This window comes from Antrostomus carolinensis, unplaced genomic scaffold (assembly GCF_000700745.2).
Source record: "Antrostomus carolinensis isolate BGI_N321 unplaced genomic scaffold, ASM70074v2 scaffold1717, whole genome shotgun sequence".
NCBI classification, from domain to species: domain Eukaryota; kingdom Metazoa; phylum Chordata; class Aves; order Caprimulgiformes; family Caprimulgidae; genus Antrostomus; species Antrostomus carolinensis.
Window position 1 is genome coordinate 4688 of NW_010327818.1, and position 25879 is coordinate 30566.

The 25879-nt window shown below is 41.1% G+C and overlaps 2 protein-coding genes across 2 annotated transcripts in view; one reads left to right on the top strand and one right to left on the bottom strand.

The window, feature by feature from the left end:
* The first annotated feature begins 291 nt into the window (after nt 1–291).
* Nucleotides 292–12306, top strand: PGPEP1L (pyroglutamyl-peptidase I like). Its single transcript, XM_010171995.1, has 5 exons — nt 292–325; nt 2942–2994; nt 10256–10372; nt 10882–11111; nt 12138–12306. Exons 1-5 carry the CDS (start codon nt 292–294, stop codon nt 12304–12306), a joined length of 603 nt encoding a protein of 200 aa, XP_010170297.1.
* Nucleotides 12307–20743: 8437 nt separating this feature from the next.
* IGF1R (insulin like growth factor 1 receptor) overlaps nt 20744–25879 on the bottom strand; it is a 90787-nt gene continuing 85651 nt past the window's right edge. Inside the window, exon 22 of the mRNA XM_010171996.2 lies at nt 20744–21590. Coding sequence (XP_010170298.2) covers nt 21224–21590 — 367 coding nt within the window. The 3' untranslated portion in view covers nt 20744–21223. The remainder of the gene's footprint in view (nt 21591–25879) is intronic.

A 25879-nucleotide genomic window follows, 5' to 3' on the forward strand; every position in this document is an offset into this window, starting at 1 on the left:
TCTCTAAGCTTTTCCTGTTCTTCCTAAGTACTACTGCATGCCTGAAGGAAAGACACTTGAGGCAGTCAGTCAGCTGGTCAGTCAGACTTCTATCTGTAATACAGAGACGTAAACATTTTTGCTTTGAAAGTTACATGAATCACAAATCATCCCTGTCATGTGAATCCAGACACATCACAGTTTGAAGAAAAAAAGGTGCCCCAATTGAAGAAGTCTGCCACAGGTACATGAATTATAATACCGTTTGGAACTGAAAGACAAGAAGATTTCACCTTCTGGAGCATAGATTTCATGGATTCAAATTCCAACACTGTGGTTGTAACTGGTAAGATTTTTATTTTATTCTTCTTTTAGCTAGAGATGGTATGCACACATGCTTGATCTTTGTCGTAAACAGTTCCCTGGAGGGAAAAACAGTAGCAAATGGTCATACTAACAATTCCAAATGGAAAATAACTTGCTGCTGTGCCTTCCTATGAAAATCAGATGCATGTCAGAGGAAACAGACTGCAGTCTGCCCTCTTTATTGCCATCCAGTTTGGTTTGTTGTTCATCCTCTCCATGTCTTAATCTTTGTTGACATTCTCTCTGATCCAAACCACATAGCTTAAGGCAGTGCAAGGCTCATATTAGATAAAGCTTACCCAAAAGGAGCTCTGAAGCAAGAAAACCCGGTTGCATCACAATGTCACATAGTCAGTGTCCAGAATTAGAGCAACACATGGCAAGTTTCAGGGTCTCAGTTTCATGGCAAGGTAAGGGAGATTTAAACCGGAGATGCTGCCTCATCACTGCTAAACTAGACTATTAAAATTTAAATATACCAAAGGAGCATGCCTGAACATGCACCACCAGAGACCAAATTTGGGAGTTTCTCTTGCTGGCTGTAACTACTGCTGAATCACAGTGGCAGAACCACCAGCTAGAGACTTCTGAGCTTTAAAAGGTTAAAGCTCTTAAGGAATGCTGCTACTCGCTATTCCTCTTGTTGCCACTGGCTCATCTAAAGGCAATCATTACACATATCTCGACATGTGAGTTGCTGGATAATTTTCCACTGCAGGTCATCTGAGGACGTAGGAATGAGGTTGAAGCTACATCAAAGAGATTTGCATCTTGCTGTTTTCAATTAAGCACTTTTTTAATAGCTGCAAGATGGGCAGAACTAGTTTGGCTTGCTCTAGACATAACTGCAGTTGAACTGAATGGGAGTGCAGAATAGAGCAAGAGATTTTTGCTAACCTCTTAAAAGGCTGACAGTCTGGTTCTCTCCTATGAGATTTATGACACATACCCATGATGATGGACACACATTTTAGCACCATACTAAGTTTTTTCCTCTCCTTAGATAGCTATTTAGATGCAGAAATCTACTTGTTCAAATAGTTTTAGACCAGTGTGTCTTGTTAAAGACATAGGTGCGTCTTTAAGTTATTACAGAGATTATCACAGCATGCGTCTGTCACATTTTCACCTGCTCATAATACAAACCTGCTGGCAGTGAGCTCAGTTTATTGTGAGTGCCTAATAATGTTTAACCAGTTAGCTCTCCAAGCTGTTAAACTCTTACATGTAGTCATTTCTTTTCATAGAACAACTTTATCCTAAGCAGTAGTTTTCTTATGGCCACCACTGAGATGCAGGTATTTCATTGTGATCTATTTGATAACTTTACTATAGTGCTACAGTTCTGCACACACAGATACACAAAAATGCACAACAATTACAGCTTCAAAGTGGAGGAGCTCACCCTAATTTTGCTCTGAAAGCAGAGTGGGACTAGTGAGGGTTTATGTTCCCTCTTAATGTGAAATGACTACTATTTCCCTTCTTTCCTCCCCATAGTACAAACTTAAACGTGAAGAAAACATTGTCAAAAATATTAGCACCATCAGGCTTTTCATAATATTAAAGAGAAAAGATTGAGCAGTTACAAAATAAGTATTAACAAATCAAGAAATACTTAAAGTCTAGCATTAATTAAGCTGTCATAAGCCTGCATTTAGGCTTAATTGTCTCCATATACAACTACCTTTCACTGTGCAAAACAGCAATCATATGCTCTCAAGTATTTATTTTTCCATTTAAGAATTTTTAAATATTTAAGAGTTACAGCATTAAAACCATTCCACAAACTCGTTTTCCTGCCACCCAGTATCTAAGACTTGGCAACACTCTGGACTGAGAACAGTAATTGAGATTAATAAAGATAGTGAGAGTTTTCCATCCAACTTTTGCATGACAAAATGCCCATCTATCTCAAAATGAGTTTTTTATTTTTATTAAAAAAAAAGGCTTTCACAAAAAAAGATGCATAAAATGAAATGTAGTACTTAGGATTCAAAGAGTCCTTTCCCCTTTCCTCTTCTCTTTTCCTGTGGGGGGAAGAAGGAAGAGGTTTTGCCCAGCACTATAAAGAGCACACAGCTTTCCCTGGCAGAACACTTACCTCTTCACTACTTGGAATTAAAAAAAAAATTATGAATGAAATAAAATCTTACTCTTTCAAATATTTTCATTAAACATGCATATCTTCATCTTCATGAGCTTTAGCAATGAGAATGGTGTGTTGACTGTGACCTGGGAGTATTTGACAGCAGATCTGTTAGTAGTGGTATTTCTGTGGTTGATGATCCTCTCCCAAAATCATCACTCCCATGATCTGTCCTGCTGGCTCCAGTACATTTATCAGCTTCAGTTCAGGTTATCTCATAAGTAAGCCTTGACACGAATGAAGATTTAGTTCTTAAATCAGTGCATATAAAAAATGAAATTACTATTCCCTTAAGTGCTGTAAAGGCTAAATTCTATCTAAAAAACTCAACTTCCATAATCAAAAGTATGAAGATAAAGAATAAGTATGTGTGTGTGCATACATGTTGGCACCTAATCTACAATTCCATAGCAAACATCAGTTAAAAGCACCTTCCTTTCTTTTCAGGTTTTGGTCCCTTTAGGAAATACCTGGTTAATTCTAGCTGGGAAGCAGTGAAGGTAAGCATATTAAAAACAAAAAGGAAGGAGGTGTTTTATTTTGTGGAGATCCCAATATAAACTGTTTTCAGACTTTCCATTCCCTTCAAGAAAGTTATTTCTCATGACTCATTAAACAGAATTGTGGCTTACAGAGCAGACTCCCAACATGGAAGAAAGAAGATAATTGAGGAGTTGAATATTATTTTATTTGCAATAATTTTTTTTCCTGCTATTTAAGCACTCTTCCAAATATAATTCTTGATTTTTAAAAAGGATATTTTTTGCCTCTTCTGCTACTAATGCATATGCCACAGGTTATCTTCAGTGAACAGATCATCTCATACCACAACTCCCTTCATCATGTCTGTGTGGGGTGATTTCTTCCTCACACAAGTGTGGCCTGTTGAGTTCTTACTGCCTACTTCAGGAATGCAAAACCAAAAGAATACCAATTCTAAGTATGTTTTCACATCTCAGCTTTGGCTTCCACTTTCCAATGACAGTGAAGTCTGCAGCTGAAATTGAAAACAAGGTCATTCAGATTTCTTCCCCCTTCATGCACCTTGACTGGCAGTAACAACATGGCTCAGATGGAGTCTTGAAAATTCCTGCTTATTTCCTAAGTATGTGGATTAGAACAAACTTAGCTGGGTGATACAAAGATGTGGTTTGGATACCTGGCTTTCAGCATAAACTTTTCTGCTAGAATTGTTTCTTTTCTAATTATTGTTTGTGTGAACCCACATTTCTTGGGACACACCAAAAGTTTCGGCAAATAGGTTATTGTTCAGGAACAGGATTACTAGTTTTCAATATATTATCTAAGTTTTAACAACAACATAACTTTTTAAATATGCCTTACAAAATAGATTGTATTATTAATATTGTAAGTAAGAGTATGTCTGCTACAATGAAATCATTTACTAGTTTGGTACTTCAGTACTTCAGCTCAATCTAAAGCGTGAAAGGTTATAGTACATAAATTCAAACAGTAGGAACAGCTGCAGAGATTTGCTGAGTATGTTTACAAATCACATGCAAGGTTCATTCATTCTCCCTGGCGCAGACAATGGCCTTTTCTTGAGTCCAGTTACTCTCATAAGGTATTTACAAACAGAATTATTTTGAGAGGGTCTTTCACAGAAGTTCTTAGCAATTCCAAGGCAGAAAGGAGGTTAACACAACGAAATCTGAAAACAGTTAGGGAACAGTAAAGGTAGTAAAACTGAACTGGAAGACTGGTCCAATATCTGCAAGAAGTAACAGGTAATACTGGTAAAAATGGAAGGCAAGACACGTAAAACAAACTGAGGGGACTATGTTCTGTTAGGGAGATTGAAATAGGCCCATAAATATTTCAGTTCTGGACACTGAAATGAAAAAGGTAGCTATAAGAAGGTACTAGTAGAGATAGAAAGATGATGACTCTACAGGACTGTAACCATATTACAAGCTTTAGCGACAGATAATGAAGAACTGTCTTGAAAATGAAAAGCAGTCAAGCCAAGACAATTGAAAAACAAGGAGCTAGTACATTTCTTTCTGAAGACCAAAGCTGTAGCAACTACACCAACCTGTACATATTTTCTATTCTAGCTTTGTTGAGCAGAATGCTGAGTGCAACTTGGTGTTTGTAAGAATAAATCTATTACCCACTCAAAGTCATGAGGGATGTTAGCCCTGGAGGCTATCAAGAAATAAAAATACTTCTGTGATACCTTTCCACACCCCAGTCATCACAGGAGACCCATAAATTACCTTGACTCCAACCTGATATGTGCCCTAAATCACAAATATTTGTCAGTTGACAATGTTCTTGCTCATTATTTCCAGATTCCTATTGGTTCTAATTTTGGGTGCAAGATCATCCTCTTCTGGCTGAAAATAAAACATGTACCTTATCTGCAAGCAGAACAGCCTAAAGCAGAAATGCACCGATGAGTTTTCTGTAACAATGCTGTGCTCTGGCTACACCAGCAAGCTGTATAACAAGGGCTACAGCATTCCTTGTGTCAGTCCTTGTGTATGGAGGAGAACAAATCCATTTACCTCTGATGTGACACCATCTGTGTGGAATTAATTTGTATTCATACTGGGGACGCTGCGTTGGTTTTCTATTCCCTGGCAAAGGTGGTTAATCCAGACAATTCAGGGAAATTAGCTGCAAATCTGGAAGTACTTTGAATGCTGATAGGCTTCTCCACGCTAAATAGCAATCTCATGGTATTGTTCCATTGGCCTCGTTCACATGAGTAGCCCTATGGTCTTCAGGAAGCTCATGCACATATATTAAAGACAACAAAATTTCATATTTACATCTGGAAGTAATCCTGTCTTGGCTTGGGGTTCCTGCACAGATCACTGAAGTGACATAAAGCCCTCCTGCTGAGTCTCTTTTCTGAGAGCCAAGCAAAAGTACACTCAAACTCATCCTCAAGGAAGTACTGAGCAGCCAGGCCAGAGCAACTAAATGTGATTGCTCAGGCTTAGCATCTTTGGAGCATTATCCAGAACTATCCCAGTTACTTCCTCAAAATGAACTGGGTTCTTACCAAAGGCCTGGATACCACGGCACCCTCAGGGATGTAACGCTGATACACATCATCTTATGAGTTCACATCCCAGAAGTGTCCTCACACCAAAAGCATCTGAAATGCTGTAAAAATACATGTAACAGGAGTTCTGGTCTCCTAATTCTCAAAGCACAGCATCATTCTTCATGCTTTTTGGAATGGAGTCTTTGCCAAAGAGCAATGGCTTCACTTTTGTGAGCAGTACGTGCTCTTATGCAGAACTGTTTCACTGTTTCTTAAGATCCCTGTTACCAGCTTCTCCCTGAGATGCTGTTGCACTCTGCCTTCCCAACGGGATCAGCTGTTTTCCTGAACTTCTGTTGTTGCTGTAGGAAGGATCAGAGATTGATCCAGTGAGCACACCGACCATTCCAACAGTTGCATCCCTTCTGTGCCCTCATTGGGCACTCAGGAAAATGGTTGTGTGATACTGTTTCTCTTGCCAATTAACTATTTACTGCTACCTTTTGGTGAATAAGCCTATTTCCATTTTCTGAAATCCCCGGGAATTGGATGATAAATGTTAGAACTCTCCAAATCTCTTATTTCTGCTGGTTTAGAAAGAGTATTTATTCTGAATTCTTGGATTTCTTATTGATACTGTGTAGCAGTGCATTGTCCCACATTGCCTGTTTTATAATGTGAATATATAATTTTCCAAGAATGGGAGGTGTACCCTGTTGTTTTTGCATGAACCCAAATTCTCATCAGAGCACAAGATGACTCCCACCCAAGGCATTCATCAGCGTTGCATCCACAGAGTTCTCATTCCTCAGCAAGTACCCCTCGAGTGTTCAGGGAAAAGGACAGTCAAATGGATCTGAAAGTACAGGTGAACCTGTCAATTCAGGGTCACCGAGAAAAGCTTCAGAGCTTTTATAGACACTGTCACGTGGCCCAGCATGGTTGTCTAGCACTAGAAAGACAGCTTCTGTTTTAGAAACCTGTCTCACCAAGTTTTTCATGGTTCTCATAACTCCATTCACCTGAAATACCCTCCTAAAATATGCACGAAAATATCCACCAGCAGCACTTTTCAACTCTGGAAGTGCAGGATGTTCTCTCAAAAGGAAAACACCACCAAGTATTTACTCTGTTTATGCTGACAGATCACATTGAGTTACCATGATGTGTTAGTTCTTTAGCACCACATGGGACCCTCAGAATCCCAAATCCCCTGAATTATTTATTCTCTATTACAGATTGATGGTCCCACCTAATAACCCTTGATCTGACCCTGTTTCTGTGTCTCCTCCAGAAACTCCTGTCTGGCACTTGGCAGCTAACTAACCTAGCAGGGCAGTCTACCATCAAGGTCAAAGTCTCCAGTTAATAGGGCACAAATATAAGTTGAGTGACAACATTCATAGTAATTAAACTATTAGTGCAAAGAACAGGTCACATTTCCAACTGCTTCTGGGAACTATGTTTGCTATCGGGAGATGAGGATCAGATCTCCAAGTGCAGTTTTTCATCCTGCCACTGACCATGTGGTCTTTGGAAATTTGTCATTTAATCTCTCTGTCTCTCTCCCTCTCTGCTTTAGTTTCATCATGTGTGAAACTAAGAAGATGTCGCTATTTAGTGCCTTCATTTCTGTTCTGGAACTTTCTTACATCCCTAAAGCTTTAAAAACTTATCAGCAGGATTAAAAAACAACAACAAAAAAACCCACCCCCCAAAACCCCCACAAAAAAACCCCACCAAAAAACCTGCAAACCCAACAACCAACCAACTTTGTTTGCAACGTAACTTGCAGACTGACTGGGTCAAACAATAACTTGTGGTTTTCTTTCTGCACCAACACAAGCCTTTTTGAATGAGGTTCACAAAATTAACACGTGTAGCCTCTCCCCATCTTCCTGGCAACCCAAATCAGTGAAAACTTTAACAAACTCAGTGATAAGTTTCTGGAGATTTTTCTAAAAGTTCAAGATGCTTCTTATACCCCACGTGACACACAACCACCGCATCTGAGCTCAACTGCTCTGTGCAAATCACTTCTCTTTGGGGAGGGCTGTGAACAACATAGGCCAGAACTCCAGTGGACCAGAAGTATGACTACAACTTGCCTACAACTCAAGGTCGTCAGCTGATAAAGCTGTATTTCTGCGTCCAGTTCTGGAGCCCCCAACACAAGAGAGACCTGGAGCAGCTAGAACAAGTCCAGAGGAGGCCACCAGGATGATCCGAGGGCTGGAGCACCTCTCCTATGAAGACAGGCTGAGAGAGTTGGGGTTGTTCAGCCTGGAAAAGAGAAGGCTCCAGGGAGACCTTATAGCGGCCTCCCAGTACCTGAAGGGGCTACAAGAATGCTCGGGAAGGACTTTTCATAAGGGCAGTTAATGACAAAACAAGGGGAAATGGGTTTAAACTGAAAGAGAGGAGGTTTAGATTCGATATTAGGAAGAAGCTCTTCACTGTGAGGGTGGTCAGACACTGGCCCAGGTTGCCCAGAGAAGCTGTGGCTGCTCCTCCCTGGAAGTGTTGAAGGCCAGGCTGGATGAGGCTTTGAGCAACCTGGTCTAGTGGAAGGTGTCCCTGCTGATGGCAGAGGGGTTGGAACTAGATGATCTTTAAGGTCCCTTCCAACCCAAACCAGTCTATGATTCTATGATTTCCTTTTGCTTTTAGAAGAACTTCCCAACAAAGAATCTTCATGGCTTTCCTTTGAACTACTTTTCCCACAAAAAAGTCCTCCAAAACTTTTGTCCTCCTTTGAAGCTTCCTTTGCTGTTTCAACTGCTAAAGACAGGCACTTGCCTGCTGAATTAACTCACCAGCATGAGCTCTAGTTTCCAGATCCATTCACCCTCCTCTAACCATCTTCAGTCTCTCACCTTAAATGCAAAAATGGTTTTGGTTGAGGCTGAGACTTGGCTGACAAAACGAACAACTTTTTTGTTTCGTTTTGTTCCATGTTTGCACAACATCTGGTCCAATGGGGTATAAGCCCATGGTGAGGATTCTTAGACAACAAAGTCATACACATTATTGACAACATGCTGAAATGGCTCAGGACATAGCCAACTACCTTCGACACAAATTCTCAGCCCTTTGCGTCCAGCTTCTGGTTTTGTCCTGCACAAGAATACTTCTGCGTGTTTCTCCCATGACAAACGGTGACAACAGAACGTCAATCCAGAGAGCACGAGAGGAGAACAGCCTCACAACGTACTTTGGGTCTCCACAATCCGTACCAAAGTTATGGGTAGTCATGTCTTCTAAGCCTTACAGTTAAAAAGGAAGAATCTCATTAAATGTTAAAATTAAAAGATGCTTTAGAAAAGAAAATGCTAATTGTGAATCAGCTGGGGTGTTCTTTTGTGGAAGCTAAGACACAGCACAGCATTCTTAAGCGAGATGATGCAATGGCCACTCAAAGACTGTCAGCGCCCAGAGGAAAAAAAGGCTGGCACTGTTCTCTGAATGTGTTTACTTCCCTGCAGGCATTGTTTCCTTGCTTGTGTCAAATAGTTTATTGAGCACAGCTAATCAATGTTTCCGCTGACAAGAAAATTGGAACAGTTTATATAGGAAGCCAGTGTTGAAGGGCAGATTTCTCAGCACGGCTTAGGGCTGTGGGCCTCATCTACATGAGTATCCTTAGTGAGAAATGAAAGCTTGAGGAGACAATGACATTTGATAATAAGCTACAGGTTTCTTGGGTTTATCACATACCTCTGCTGCTGACTTTTTGCATATGCTCCCCCCACCCTTTAGAAATGTCATCGGTACCCTCCTTTGGTAGCAATCAACTCAAACGCAACAGGGATTTTCAAGCACCATTTTACTTTTCTAAGACAAAGCTCTCAACCTCATTCATTCCTTCTGCATCCTGCCACTGCAGCCACCTGCCTTCTACTTAAGAGGCTTATACCTTGTTCATTAGCCCTTTTCCATTGACAAAATATTTTCAAATCATTTCCACATGATGTTTATTCTCCAGACCATCTTCCAACCATCTGGCCAATCTGCTGCTTTGAAGGATGCCTTTGTTTCTTTCACCTCAATCCTGGGCATAATTTTTGTTTCCTTTGGGAAAAGGTCCCGTGTAGAACTTCTACATCAGTGACAGAGAAATAACATCCCAGTAAGTGACAATTCCTTTTATTAGGGAAACGTATTCTAGACCAAAAAAGAAATTAAATACATTCTAAATGTGACCTTCCTCATGTTGACAGTCACCTCCAGTACAGCTTACCTGAACCAGTTCAAGCCAGCAGATCACACCACGTGAGTGGAAAGCTAATGTGCACTGTCCCTCATTTGGGTCTCTCCAGAAGTGCCGGTTTACCTACTAGATCTTGCAGAGAAACAGCTCTCACTGATATTAAAAGCCTATTTAGATGCTTTCCAGTGTGGACCCTTTCTGAAACAAGCTCTATTTCATGGTTCCCCATGGACCCCTAAGCAATAATCACTCCCACCCACTGGAGACTTGAGCATCTCTTTGGAAAACACACCAATGGCTCCACATGGACGTGACATTAGGAAATTGGGCAGCAGATTTTAGTCTCTTCCAGTTAAAAAAGGGGGAGCTACCACAAAACAAATACATCTCACTGCAGACCAACGTGTAGGACTCAGACAGCGTTATGTTGCTCTTGCATATGTGTTCTCAGTTGGAACAGCCAGATTTCTTTATCACAGTCTGAGAATTCCAATGCTCTTACAAGTCCATGGTGGCTTTTTTGTAAACACAGGAGCTGTCCAAGAGAGGCCTCGGTGAGAACATAGATCTCCATATCATGCAGCTGCCGGTGGTTTACCAAAAAGCAAAGGAGCAAGTGTTCAAGATATGGACAACTCTTCAGCCACTGGTGAGTATTTAGAAAGTTATGTAATTTTCCTTCTTCATTTATGAATATTATTATTCCATGTGGATCTTTAAAAAGATCTCCAAAAGAGTATTGCACAATATGTGCATCAGACAACTCTGGAAAGTGACTATTAAAACTGTGATAAAGGTTTCAAACTGAAATTTGGAACACACAATAATTAGCACTCCCATTTTAACCCTGTGCCATTTAAACAGCGTAACTGCACACTGAACAAAGGAAAGAAAGAAAAAAAAATCACCATAAATTGCAAAAAACCCAACTCTGAAGTCCTGAGCTGACTAGACACAACAAATACAAACTAAAGCACAATTTTGTTCTCATTTATAATCTCTTATCAAAGTTTTCTTTAGGCATAAGCTACAGCAAGACACTCTACCTTGAAGCTAGTATTTCACATAACGCTCGGCACTATTGCATTACATGTTTTTAAAAATCAGGTTTCATTTTTAATTTCCTGTTATTCACTCTGCTGGGAAAAAAAAAAACAGCTTACTGTTCACGTTGGGCTGGCTTCATCCGCCAAAGCACTCATCATCCTTGAGCAGTGTGGGAAGAACAAAGGCTACCAAGAGATGGATGTCTGTGGTTTTCACCCAGAAGGTGGCTGTTGCATGCTAGATGGCCCGGAAAAGATTGAATCTACAATTAATATGAAGAGTCTGTGGAAAAACATTTCAGTTGAAGGGATTGATATAATCTTTTCCAGAGATGCGGGAAGGTAAACATTGCGTATCGGGCTCTCACAGTAAAAGCAGAAGTAACTCAATCAGCTCCTTTAACCTTGAAGAATCTTTGCAATGACTTTCCCTCCAACCAAAGTCACTTTGAAGCAAAGTCTTCAGAAGGGCACAAATATGAAATTGGGATAAATTTAACTTTTATGCAAAGCAGCCTTCATGAAAAACTACAGCCAGTAGATATTTTTCCATGGATTTGTAAATTCCAAAAGAAACAAGTTTCAACACAGCACAGCCTGTGATTAACAACCCCAGTAAACCTGAGCTATTAAGAGTCTGAAAGCAATACTGACGAGTAGCAGATTTTAATCTATTTTTCCCAACTGGGAGGGATACAAAATGTAAATACATACACGGAAGAACAGAGCAATTACAGGTTCCTTTAGAACAATGTCTGTGATCTCATTATGTGTTTCAGTAGAACTGAAGCAATTTTCTATTATGATTGTCTTCATTTAAAAGGAAAACACAAGAAACAGATATTGATTTCTTTTTTTTTTTTTTTTTTTTAATAAAAATCAGCTCATTTTGGCCCTTAATTTCAGGATTTGCACCTGCGAGTTAAAAGGTTGGGTGATAAGGGAAAAAAAACTCCAGATGGTGAGACTGTATGACTTACATAAATAACTGTATTAATAAAGCAATTACTTTCATCACTGTATGAAGTGATTTACTACTAGATTGGCATGGTTGTAGCTTCCAGTGGGCCGCGTTACCTTTCCCACCTCACACAGCTTAGAGAGGCCCAGAGAAGAATGCCCATCTTGTGATTTTGTATTTAAAGTTCCTTCTGGGTGGGTGTCTGAGAAACTAAACCATCAGATAAGGAACATTTGTTTCTCAAACTTGGTTTATTTCAGCATTTCCTTTATTCACTAAGCAAATATGTTTTTAATAATTTCATAAACCAGATCTGGTTTGGCTACTTAAGGAGTATTTGAATTTCATCAACGTTTACTGTTCCTTGATTTCAGGTTTCTGGTTTTGTTCTGTTTTGAATATTGCAGGTATATCTGTGATTACACCTACTACACTTCTCTGTATTATGGCAATGGAAGGGCAGCTTTCATCCATGTGCCTCCTTTATCGAAATCAGTAACAGCAGACATTCTAGGAAAAGCTTTACAGACAATTATCTTAGAAATGTTAAAACAGTGTGGGGAAGAAAGAGACTAAATGGACCAGGTAAGAAAAAAAATGGGATTTCTTAGAATGCAATTCCCTTACTCTCTTAAATGAAGCAAATCTAAAGATTTTTTTAAAACCTTACATAAAGGATTTTATATTTCATGTTATTTTGAGTGAAATTTCCTTAGAAAACCCAACCAACCATTTGGATCTCTCTTTGGTGTAAAAAGCTTGAGAGAAAATACAAATGACTGGCCGTCTGTATTGCCAACAGTAAGGTTGCTTCAGATTTAAGGCGGTGTGGAACTGGACTTAAAACATTTCAGATGCTTAATCCTTGTGCTGATGGTTCGAAAGACATTAACAAAGACTTGCTGAACCAAGATGGATGCTGACAGCCATGAGGATGTTCAGCACGGGAGGGATGTAACACAGGTCCCCCCTCAGCCTCTCTCCAAGTCCAGAGAGTTCAGCCCTACAAAGTGCACACATAAAAAATGTAAATATGGGGGGAAATAAAACAGGCATGGGGATCCTATTAGGTGAGTTTTTATCATTCTCTCTTAGTGACCTGCTGTAAATGCTGGTTTCCACGTCAGAAATGGGCTATGGACCCAGGGTTACTTAAAAGAAATAAACAAAAGGCTGCAATCCAGCCTGAACTGTAACGCTCTTAGTAACTCGGGTTTCAACTGCCTGACTCCACCACTTACCCCATATTCTCAGTGCCTGTCCCAAAGGAAAACACCACAGTCCTTCCAAAGAGCACAGCACAAGGAGAACATCTTTCAGTAGAAAGGGTCATGGCTATTCAGGGACTTAAACATCAAAATAAAAAAGGTGACTTGTCCCAAGGAATGCCACTGTTGAAGCACTGTGCTGGGCCACATTCTGTTACTTACAAAACAGGAACCACACAGATCCCAGATTGTGAAGCTTTGAACTGGACAGTGAGAAATCACTTCCATGCTTCCTCCCTGCCAAGGCAGCTCCTCTGCATCTCAAGCATCACGTCAGTAAAAAGGACAACAGACAAACCTAACAGCATGGACAGCTGAAGCTTTGGGCCACCATCGCGCCTTATTTCAGTCAACGTTTTGATGACGAGTCAGAGGAGCTGGAAACACCACGATTAATTCCAGTTTTCATGTCTTTTTCCAATGACAGTTACAGAAACCTGGTAACCACGTCCTGGATGGCTGAACGCCTCATCTGTGGATTGCTCTAAGGTTAAGTAAGCACCTTTGCTTCAAGTAAATAAATAAATAAATACACAAACCTTACCTTATTCAAGGGACCTACCTACTGCAAAACAGGACTCAAAGGCCCATCAAAAAAGAGTTGACAAACTTGGTAAAACTGGATGAAAATACTTCTGATTTCAACACAAGGTAATGGCAGCACCAACCTCTACTTAGATGTATCCCGAGCAGCTCAATTAAATGCAGCCAAAAATGTCAGAACAAAAACAAGAGATTTACTGTGAGTTTTCGAACCTGTACCTGCTTCACCAAAGGAGCAACAAACTCAGAAACAGGCAAATGCATACAGAATTCTTTTATTTAACTTAAATCATGTAGTACTGAAACTACTAGAAAAAAGCAGAGTAAGAGAAACTAAAGGAGCCTTAGCTTCAGCCATTCAAAATAGACAAAGTTTCTTCTTTTCATAATGTAAAGAATCCCGAGTATATCGCAATAACAGGAATAAATTCTTACAACAGAATATACAAAAACATTTTGAAATTTTTTTTTTTTAATCTACTGATTCATTTTAATATAAACACAGGAATTTCTTTAGGAATAATTTATACACAGCAAGTCTTTTTTATGTAATAAATTGGCCATGTTATTGTTTAATTTTCTCTTAAAAAAATTTAAACAAGAAAACTTGGAAAATGTTGTATTTGCAACTGCATCCATTCCTTAGCACTTTCTAGTTTTGTTTTTGTCCCAGAGGTAGACAAACTCTGGCCAATCCTTTCATCTCAAACCTCACTGGTTCAGAAAACAGAAGAGCTGATTTTTTAAACAGTATTTAAATCATCACAACCCTTCAGCAATGCGGTCAGGCAAATTTGAGGGGAGTGAGGGGGAAGGGATCTTCAATATTCTTAAATAAAAATAAATAGGGACCCTGCCTTGCTCATTTCAACAAAGCTTCAAATGGTGCTCAGCATCTTTCGAGGCTGCAGACAAACTTTTGAAGTGATAAGAAATCTGCAAATAGTTCTCCAATAGTAATGATGAAAACACAGTCTTCCCTCTTTCTTACGCAGTCGCATCTTTCAAACCACACGGCCACCATCAAGCAGGTACTGAACAGCACAAGTGAGAGTGGGTAGCAGCAAAACCCGTTCTGTTTCCCCGGACCAGTGAGGTTCTGGTAATCCTTTAACTGCCCTAAAGCAGTCAAGTGAAATGACCAGTTATAGATGATCCCACCCCAACCAGAGGGCTCTGGAAGACCAGGATACTGAAGATACAGAACATTTCCCCCACTCCTTTATTCGTTTGCTGTATACTGGGACACAAAGCTTGGGCGGGTAGGGGGGAGAGGGACACGCCATCCCTTGGACAAGTCAGTGATCCTTTTTGGCATATTGTAAAGCTAGCTAGTAAAGCGGTGCCATCAAAAAAAAAACCTGATCACATACAGACACACCCACACACAGACACAGAAAAGTGCCCTTAAATTATAGTTTAGGCATTTACAAACTACAAACATCTTATAAAATTATTCCATGTACTTACAAAATGCAATGAAACATTTAATTAGTTCTTGTAAACCAGATCTTTGTCAACTGACTACCCGTAATCTACTGGACTTAAAGCCCTATTGAAAATGCTAATGGTTACTAATCAACAAAACGCATACAAAAAGAAAAAAACCAAACCAGAAAGATGAGCACACAGGCACACGCACACACACGAACTAGTGACAGTCTCCAGGTACTTGCAAAACAGACCAGCTCTAAGATGAGACTGATTCACAGAGACCGATGGTAACAACCGCTCAACTCCTGGCCATGAAGTTACCACTCCAGCTGGAAATTCCAGGTTTATGTACAAGTACCAAGGGTGAGAATGGTGAGACCTGAGCTCTGCTGCTGTCCCACACACCAAGCTGCTCAGGAAACTACCTCAAACCTCTGCCAAGCCCTGTGTCTTTGTAAATTCCCATCTCTGTATCCTGTTTTCACACGTCTCCACACAAACCTTTCTCAATGCCGATTTACCTGGCTGCCTGCGCTCTATTTCAGAGCCCGTTCGTCCTCACTGAGCAACCAGTTGCTGAACGGCGGCATCCTCCGAAGCTCTCCTGCCTGTTTATAGTTCTGTATCTTCAGCACCCCTGGCCACTAGTGTTGTTTCTACACATCGTTCCTTCAATTCTCAGTCTGCTCAACTGCTTGTGGGTTAAGTTGCAATATCTGGCTTTTATCACTGGTTAGTAAGGAGCGGATCCCTTGCACCTTCCTCCGCTGTTGTTCAAGCCCAGTGATTAAACACATGATTGACAAACAAAATAATAATAACAGGAAACAAGCGTTACTTGTGCTAATGGAATGAAAAGGGTTTAAATATATATATCTATATTATAGATATACATATGCAGATATATATCTGTATATATAGATATATATGTATGGAGTTATACCAACAATAGGAGCGTTGTTCACTTGGACTCCGATTGTACTGAACACCCCTCAGTAGTTCCCAGAGGACCTGACAGCAGTTCCATCTGGTGACCAGTCGTTCTGGGCAAACTGGGCTTGCTTTCCTTTGTTTTTTAAAAGACCAACAGGAGCATCAGTGCGAACACACCTAGAACCAGAGAGCACTTCGAACCGGCTCTAACAAGCAGAGGCATGGCGCTGAGAAAGACTGGGTGCACGCAGGCTGGCCTCACGCCTTCCATCAGCTCAGCTTCTGCGGGTAATTATCGCTCCCCCAGAAGTGCACCTTGTTCAGTGCCACACTGATGCTTCTGTGTTCAGGTAAAAGTCACATTCCTGTGCAACCAAACCACCTCCTGTGCCACCAAGCAGCTTTGAAACGCGAGTCAGGTGAGAACAATGGCCGAGCACTAAAACCAAAGCCGCCTGCTCCCTGCAGTGATGCCAATTTGTTATCCCACTGCATGAAAACATCTTGGTACCATTTGTCAAAATGCTGGTTTTCAGGGCTGGGTGGGCTTTTGTTTTTAATTTATAAACAAACCGAATTACTTTAACTTTATTCAAACATAACTGAAGTTCTAAATAAATTTTCCATACCAGACAAGCCAGTGGTCTCAGGGAAGAACAACATTACAAACCATATTATGACTCTATCAAGCCAACATTAATTCTCAGTTGTTCACATGCACAAACAACTCGATTTACTGTCCAAGGGAAGTCTACATGAAAAACCCATGTGAATAAAGCTATTCAAAATGCACAAAACAACAACAACAGCAACAACAACAACAACAAAAAAAAGCTATGGAAACAAAACAGAACAAAAAAGGAATTAAGCTTGAATTGCAAACACAGAACGCAATGGTATGATGAAGGTGGTTTGGTCCAGGAGAGCTGACCATCATCACGCGTGCGTACGCCATGTCACGTGACTGTCTTCTACTGAAGTGCTTTTTGAAATGTTTCTCGTGATGGGTGCTACGTCATTAGTGTTTCTTCCTAATGCATTTTAAAACCACCTACATACAATTACAAAAAAAACCCAGTAACTTGGACAGTTTTAACAAAACCCTCCTAGCCAGCTGAAAGATCTGAGGATCTCCAGTTGTGGTAATCAATATGTGCAAGAGAGGGGAACAGTCACTGCATCAAAAGGTCACTGGAATCTAATAAAAAAAATGGGAAACCAAAACAATCTAGTAAAAACTTCAAATTTTGCTGGTTTCTGAGGGCTTAAGAGAGAAACGCTCCCTCCAAAGACAAACTCTGGAGAACTTAACCACAGCGCTGCATATTCAAGAGGCCGTGTACAGCTCGACACAGCCCAGCACCACGGTATTCAGATACCACAACCAACACCTGCACCAACAGCTGCCAGAGCTGGAAAAAGAGAAACATTATACATCAAGTTGACGGCAAGCTCGTGTTAGTCCTGTGTGCTTGTAAACCAGTTCCACGCTGTCAGAGGGCAGTTACAATGTGATGGCTGGTCCATCAGAATCCACAGTTATGAAGCGTAGAAACGGGGGAAGAAAAGGGAACTGAGTTTTCACTGGCACGTTAAAATAAATCAATTCAATGTTAGTTTTTGGAAAAAAATAAAATAAAAGAAAAAAATCAGTGCTCTCATCAAACAGAAGCAGCAAAGATCCAAAGCTGTAAACTCGATGTAGTAGCAACATCAGGCAGCCTGTGACAGGTTTTTTTCACTGTTTTTTTGGTCAAGAAAGCAATGCTGTTGCTCTACGAGACAATTTATTTTTAGGTGCTGATGCAGCCAAGTGTCTGTTTGGTGCTTGTGGCATCTGAGGGAGAACGGGCAGGGATGACAGCCCGTTCTACAGGCCAAAGAGAAAGACCATTCCCTTTACTCTAACAATTCCTCTGGACCTTCAAACACTGTAAACAACTGGTTTCTGTAACAGATTTCACCAAATACTCATGATTTGAAGTCCTCGTATCAGGTCAGCTACTGTCTCCACTCACCTGAAGATGCAGCATTTTGTCGCTGACCTGAGGGCTGCTGTGACAGCATATGAAAAAGCCTTTGTGTTTCCTGAAAGAATGGTCACCCCAAGTTGGACAATTCTTGGATTTCTCCTCACAATCATGAATCTGAACCAAAAAAATTGAAGAAACTCCTTGGAATTGAGGCAAATATTCTGAAGTGACCCTTTGTGACAAGCAGTGACTGTTCCCCTCCAGAACCTAAAGCATGTGGTATATGGAGTGAGAGGTTACCAGTATCAACGGCATTTATTGGCTGCTGAGAAATGTGAGATGTATTTTTTTGTATATACACACATATATAAAAAAAAAAAAAAAAAAAAGAGGGAGGTAGATAAATGTTTTTAAAAAAAAAAAAAAATCAAAAACTGTCCCCCTGTCATACTCAAAAACCCTTATCTCAGTATTTAAATTTATTATGGGGCATCTCTACAGTGATTTAAACTGATATCACAAAAATAAATAAAAAATCCTACATAGAATACCTTCTTAATTAACTTTTTTGTCTTTTTCATTTTTAAAAGGGAAAAATAACTATGGGACAGAGGCAAGAGAAGATAATGGGACCTAAACTACACAAGCAAAAAGCACTACAAACTTTTTAAAAATCTCCAGTCAAAACTAGCAATCAGTATATTTTAATTCTTTGTTCTAACTCAAGAAGATTTCAACATTTCCATCCCAGAACCACCTCTTCACTGCCATCATTTGGTTGGATCAGTGCTAAACAAAGGCTTAGATGCTGTAACTGACGTAAGATGAGCAACTGGTACGACTCCTTGGTTGTAGACTTTCTAATGGCCCCCTCCCTCCTTCCCCTTCCACCAAGGCTTCTGCAACTGAACAAACAAGCTGACTCGTTTTCTTTTGTTCTGAGGTTTGGTCTGATTTAAGCAACAAGCTTGTACTTGTACAGGTTTCCATAGCTGCCAACACTTAACTGTTTGCTAGCCAAGCCACTGGCCCCAGCTAGATGCTTTCCACCCAGCCCCACGGAAATGGCGCGATGGGTTGGGTTTGGTTTGGTAGGTTTGTTGTTTTTTAACCAGGGGTGCAAAGTGCAGCCCCGGGGTGCCCCCTCCATGAGGGCTTCTTCATTTGGGAGGTGAAGAGCTGGGGTTTGCTGGAGCCAGGTGTTTAGCGGCCACCCTAAGAATGCCTGGCACCACCAGCTGCAACTGGTATAGCTCCTGTTCATGGGGTGGAAGGGTTAAAATAAGTCTTTTTAAAAATCAGTGAGTCAAAAGCCTGGTATCTGCTGTTGTACCCAACAAATAATAATAATAAAAAATACATATATGTGTGTGTGTGTGTGTGTGTCTGTGTGGGGAGTGTGCGTGGGGATGGGTGGGTGGATGTGTGCCACAATCAAACAAGCGGGGGAGGGAAGGAGGGGTAGGACCCTTGTACAACAATGGATATAAACACTGAACAAGAATGTACTAAATATTTAACCTCTTTTTCTGACCTGAGTTTGTATCATGCCTTGCACTGTAAGAGACTCGCGTGCTGTCTGGGCAGAGGTTAGTGGGAAGGAAGGAAGGAAAACCGGGGTTTAAAAACACCACAGCACTGCTAGAGTGTTTCCGTGCCGGGTGTCCCTGCTTTCTCCATGTCCCCCTCAAAAAGCCCTGTAGCCCACACAGCCAAGATGTTGTAAAACAACTAATGAGAGAAATAAAAAAAAAAAGAAAAAAAAAAAAGAAAAAAAAAAGAGGAAATGCATTTATAAAAAGGCATTAAACAGTTCATGGCAAATCATATGAAAGGTATCAGTTACTGGGAAGGAGGAAGTAAAAGTTACACACTATAGTACAAAGCATAAGAAAATTTGTTGAAGTGGGAGGGAAGGGAAGGAGGGCAGACCTGAAGGTTTTCATAGATTAAATCCACAAAGATAAAGAACAAAAAAAATAGCAGCTTTTTTCTGTACAGACATATAGATGAGTATCTGAACCGTAAAAAAGTTATAAAAGTGACACGAAAGACAATGTGTATGCAAATGATCCATGGTCTAACATAGAACTGCAAGACCCTTCGAGAAGTCTTAATAATAAAGAGAAAAGGTCACCAAAGCATCATGGACTTGAATCCGGTTACTGCTTTTTTTTGTCTTCTCCAATTTATGTTTCTAGGTGTTTGATTTTTTCCTTGCAAGCCTGTGAAGGAAGGCAGGCTGCAACGATGGAGATCTCTGCCGCTTATTTTCATGGTTTTCATGTTTCATTTTTGGCGTGCGGTTGACTTTTTTTTCGTACGAAATGCAAGTGTTTGTTTAGCTCACCACTGCCAGTTTTGTCCAGAATTCATTGGGATGGGGTCAGGGTGGAGGGAGGGCTGTTTCTTTACCCCATCCCTTTTATCTTCTCCATCACAAGAAAAGAAAAAATAATCACATTTTGTCCAGTTTTGAAAAAAAAAAAAAAAAAAATCTAGACAATTTCATTTTTTAACTTTTTTTTTTTTTTTTTTTTTTTTTAAAATACCAGTGTATGATTGAATAGAACGTATTGGTCAGGATCTCTTTTAAACAGAGCAGTTGATTACTGTGCTCCTTCCATGCCTACAAAAACAAAACAAAACAAAAACAAAAAAAAAACAAAAAAAAGAGTTCAGGTTTTTTTTGGCAAAATTTGGCAGCGTTGAAAATGGTAACAACCTTGGATGAACGATGGCCCTTTTTTATTCTTTTATGTGTTCCTAAAAAGATTAAAGAGCAACATTAAAAATCCAGTCTTTTTTAGTTAGGTTTTTTTTTTTTTTTTGTATGGTTTTTTGTTTGTTTGTTTGTTTTTTATAAAGACCTACAGTGTTAGGCAGGTGCCTGCAGGGGTACCGGGGAGCCACCTGGCCTGTGATATCTTTGATCTGATAAAAGTGCTGTACGGTTGAACTTGCACGCAGATATGTTTCCCATTATGAAGCAAAGAGAGAGACAGAAAGAAAGAGAAAGAGAAGAGAGAGGAGAGAGAGAGACATCAGATCTCAAGTTTTCCGTCGCTATTAAGTGTTAACATCAGAGTTTTAAAAGGCCAGCTGTGTGCCCCATGAATGGAGTCCTTTACTGAAACAAACATCTGCTTGCATATTGAAAAAAGAAAAATACGATAACTTGTTTACTGAAAAAAAGGGTTCTCCCAAGTGCAGCTATGGCAGTTCTGAAGATCCACTGAGGTACAGTAGGCGTTTGAATATATTGTGTTTCTTTCTTCCCCCAATGCACGTGTTTTGTTTTTTTTTCTGTGTTTTATTTCTGTGAGATTCTGGTTTTAAGGATCAGCAGGCCGAAGACTGGGGCAAGGGTAAGGCCCTCTCGTTCTTGCGTCCCCCGTTCATGTGTGCGTACGGCTGTCTCTCCTCGAAGCTGGCCCGAAGGACCACCACGCCTGGGCCGTTCTCGGCTTTGTGTCCTGAGTGCTTGTCAGTGGGTTGGAGGGTGGAGGAGGGATCTAAAGGAATGCTCTCCATGTTTTCAGTCTCCAGGTCAAGCTCCTCTGTATCCGGAGGCTTGTTCTCTTCACTGTAGAAGAAGGAGACCTCTTTGAATGCTGGATCCAGCTCGTCTTTAATGCTACCGATTATTTCCAGGAAGGAGGGTCTCATCTTCGGATTGTACTGCCAGCACATGCGCATCAATTCAAACCTGGACAGGAAACACACAACAAAACCATTTACCCAGGAGTTTTACGAGCCCCGGCTGCAGCCCAACCAACCGCGACTCAATCGGACCATGCCTTTTAGAAAACCATTCCATTCTGGTGGAAGATCAAGTGACAGAATTTTCACAGGCCGAGATCCTCATGTCACGTTTCGACCTTCTTTTAATCACTGATTTACTTCTATAGCTCTGATCTCAACCTTCCCCACTCCCTCCCACACACTTACCCATGAACAGTCCCGTGGATACCTGACATCCAGAAGCATTTTGTACTTCTGTTCTGATCTGGTATTGCTCTCTTTGTGCTCCAGTATGTCACACAGCTACGTGATCCTGCCTCTCCGAGTCTCTTTTTCAAACAACCAATCCCTACCCCATCAATACTGTCTTTGGAAAAAATTAAAATAGGAAATACACACAAGGTAAAGCATCACTTCCCCCCTCCCCCCCCCCAAAAAAAAAGAAGTAAATTCCATTAAAATTAATTGTAATCCCCCAAAGACATTTGCCAATCTCAAAGACATTCTCTAACGTTTTGTTTTAAAATAATGTTGTTTTCATTTACGGCCAGGGATGCATTAATATTTTACGGAGTGTGAGATCATCTGTTTAAGCACATCCATGATTAGATCTGTACAACGTCCCATGCTGGCAAAACAAAACCACAAAATGAAACAGTAATACACACATAATGAAAACGGCGTTTTCATGACACAGCAAAATGGGATATTCCTGAGAGATCGCCCTGAGCTTTAAACACAACACAAGAAAGGATTTCACTGTCTGCGAAGGTAGAAGAGGGATGTCTTCTGTTAACACAGCACAAGTAATAGGACAAATTTAAATAAGAAAAGGAAGATTAATGTTAATTCTTTGAGCCAATCCTCTGTGTACACAGTATTCAGAGGAACACGCTGCGGGTAGGAAGTCACCACTGTCCAAACCTATTGCTTTCTGTGCTACAACAGGAATGGATCTAAAACAAATTCAAAGGAAATCTGCCAGTTACAGGAACGTTCTGGAGAATCCTTCACGTCTCTGACTTATCTTCCAGTGCTGTGCCCCACAGTCCCAGTAAGACCCCCCTGTCCTTGCTGTGCGAGCAGCCAGCCTGGGTTTGTTACCCCACTGCTGCCAGCCCTCCCATGGGCAGAGCACCTAAACTTCTAGTTCTGATTCTGTAAAACAACAACAGCATGTTCCTAACTGCCACAGATTTGCAGGAAGTAAACAAGCAATTCTGGTTTATGCTTTCATTAGCTCTCACTGCCTTATGCCCCAGCAGCAGTTTATTAGATCTCTGCAGCTGTGCGTGGAATGATCTTTTTATTATTATTATTTTTTTTTAAAAAGAGACAAAACAAAACAAAAATTAACCACTTTTTGAATAGCACTTAAATCCATCCCAGAGTAATGTCGTAATGTCTCTCCAGAGTCCCTGCTCTAGAACAAACTCTTCAACAGGACTGTCGCCAAGCTGGAGCACCCTGGGCTCTGAAGCCTGTTGCTGCCCACAGTGGGGTCTGGAGACTCTGAGAACCCTGCCCTGAAACAAAACCCAAGCAAGGAAATCCCCTCCCCAGAAAACTCGCTCCTTGGGAAATACGGCTGCATTTCCACACAGGGTGCACCATGTTCTCAGCTGATGAGAACTGAACCAGTGAACCAGTGGAAAGCTGCTGTGTTTGGGATGGACACGCTGCTGAGAGCGCTTCAACCAAAACAAAAGCCACCTGAATTGAAGTGCATTTGAAGTCACAAACGTTCCTGTTCGAGTTCAGCTGGCACAACTCTGCATGAACACAAGTCAGGTACCTGAGCACGGCCTTGTGACACCCAAACAGAAGCTGGTAAAACCAGTCTGTGCTGGGAGAACTCCCTGGGTACTCAGCGCTGTATTGTAACAGGCACGTAGACATATAAACACCATTCACTATTGCTTGGTTTTGAGTCTTTATCAAGTCTTTCATAGCGAAAGTGAGGCCAGACTATAAAACTGCACTATCCCCTCACCCTCACCCACAAACCAGGAGGAAAGCTTGAGACATAAATACATAAAATCCATTTCTGTTACTTCATTGCTGTTTCCTTTCCAGCTGACTGCTGCGTCCCTGAATAGAAGCGTGAGCTGGAGCCAAGAACACTGGATATTCGCTGGCGCTTCGCCCTGAGGCCTAAGGGCAATGCTAAGGAGATACCACAAGCAGTAGAGTAATGCATGTGACATCAGCACAAACAAGGACATGTGATGTTTCTTTTAAGCCATTCCAGATTTAAAAACCCTACAGAGTTCCCATAAAAGGATTTTTTTTTTCTTTTTCTTTTTAACTCTGTGGGTTCAAAGACCTTGCTTACATTATCTTAAACAAAAAAAAAAATCCTTTCCAGCAGACAATGGAAGAATTTACAGGCTGTTAATACAACCTGAGCACTTTTATACAGTGTGTTTCTGACTGGTGGCAAGTGAGCTCAAGGAAGCCGCAGGCATCATGGTGAGGAACAGTCAGCGTCTGCATCTTTTGCTCAAAGAACTGAGCAGAAACTGAGTTACTTTTTGTACTGAGACAGTAAAAACCAGAAAATGCAAAGTTACCATAGAAGCTGTGTTCCATGAGTGTGCGTTTGTGCTTTGCATCAGACTCAATTTGGTGGGGAAAAGTGAAAAGACATCTCCAATTCTGCTGCTGCCATTACCTCTGCAGAGCAGACCCCGGGTTCTAGCCGCGTGCTCGCCAGGAATAAAGGGAAAACCAGCACTGCGTAAATAGACTCGTCATCTACAATACGTGTGGGGGAAGCAATTTTCCTTCAAAAACAGAGTGGAATTCCAGCCTCCACAACTTTTAAAAGCCCCTTGGGAACACACTGTCTGAGAGCTTCAGCTGTAACAAACCTTTCTGCCACGCAGCCATCACCTGATGAGCGGTGCCATAACAATGGTAGTACATAAAAACATAACTCATTACACAGGAAGAGGAGAAAAACAGCAAAGCTCCTCCTGGCACCATCTTATTGAACCATCTGTCTTATTGCGTGGTTCTGTCTGTAAAACCATGCGAGCTATGCCAAGAGGGTGTAGCATAAACAGAACTGAGTCTTGTTTCACCCTGTGGAAGAGTAAAAAGCCTCTAGAAATACCGTCCTCTGCGCTCAGCCCTTTCACAGGGGTTTTACCACTTCTCCAAACCACACGACAATGGCGCTGTAAAATCCCCCTTTGCACAAGCATCTGATAGAACCAAGCTGCAGAACAGAACCTCTCCAGTTCTTCACGTGTCCTTGGTCTCTGATCCACCTAAAAGCTCCTGACTTTGCTGCTACCAGGGGTTAGCAAAGCACAACCACTAACAAGCATGACCAGCATTGCAGCCTGAGGAGAGAGGAACATCCAAGACTGCTTGTACCACGCAGCACTCATGCAGGGGGGCAACAAGAGGCTCTTAGGAAAGCTCCTGCACTGTGGCTGGAGCGTGCACGGCTGTGTCAACACTCACATAAGCTGCAAGGTTAAAAATAGTAAATTCAGTGACAGTTGCAGCAAGATTCTTCTCTCTATTCTCATCTATGCTTTCTCACAGCAGTCTACCTCCTCCACCTGTTCTGGAGGTTTCTGTATGTCAGTCTACTCCTCTTTCTTTACAGAAAAGTGAATTTGTGTTCCACCCAGAATTTTAGTTGTTTCCAAGTCAAAATAATTTAAAGAAAAAAAAAAATAAAATTCTCTGCATTTGTAGCCTACCCACATGAGACAGACTGAAGTGCAGATCCTGGCTCCCCTTCCGCTTGCTTTGACATTGTACCAAGCACAAGAAGTGTACTGACATCCCTGCAGCAGGCAGACTCTGCTTCCTTGACATCTTGAGTTAATACTGTGAGTTAACATTAAAAGTATCACAGACCAGTCTCGACCAGTAAATATTTTGTCCTGTCTAAAAAAATGCCTTCCACTGGCACAGACACGCCAAGAAACCTGTCTTTAAACAGAATCTTTTAGCAATCTCCACAAAAAAAGAGGACCCCCTATTTTACAAAGGGTTTTGGAAAGCACTGGAGAAAGCAATGCCTGAAACATGCTGGGAACGCCTGGCGAGATCCACATGCGATTTCAGGGCTCTTTGCAACTCTGTTAGAAGCACCTTTCTGTCCATTCAGTAATTTTCTTGTTACATCCAGTGCTGAGAAGCAGGTGATCAAGGCAGCTGGAGAGGGGAGAGGAACTCTGCCTACAGAGCAGGTCTCTGCCTGCCAGCAGCAGCACATACGAGGGTCAAGAC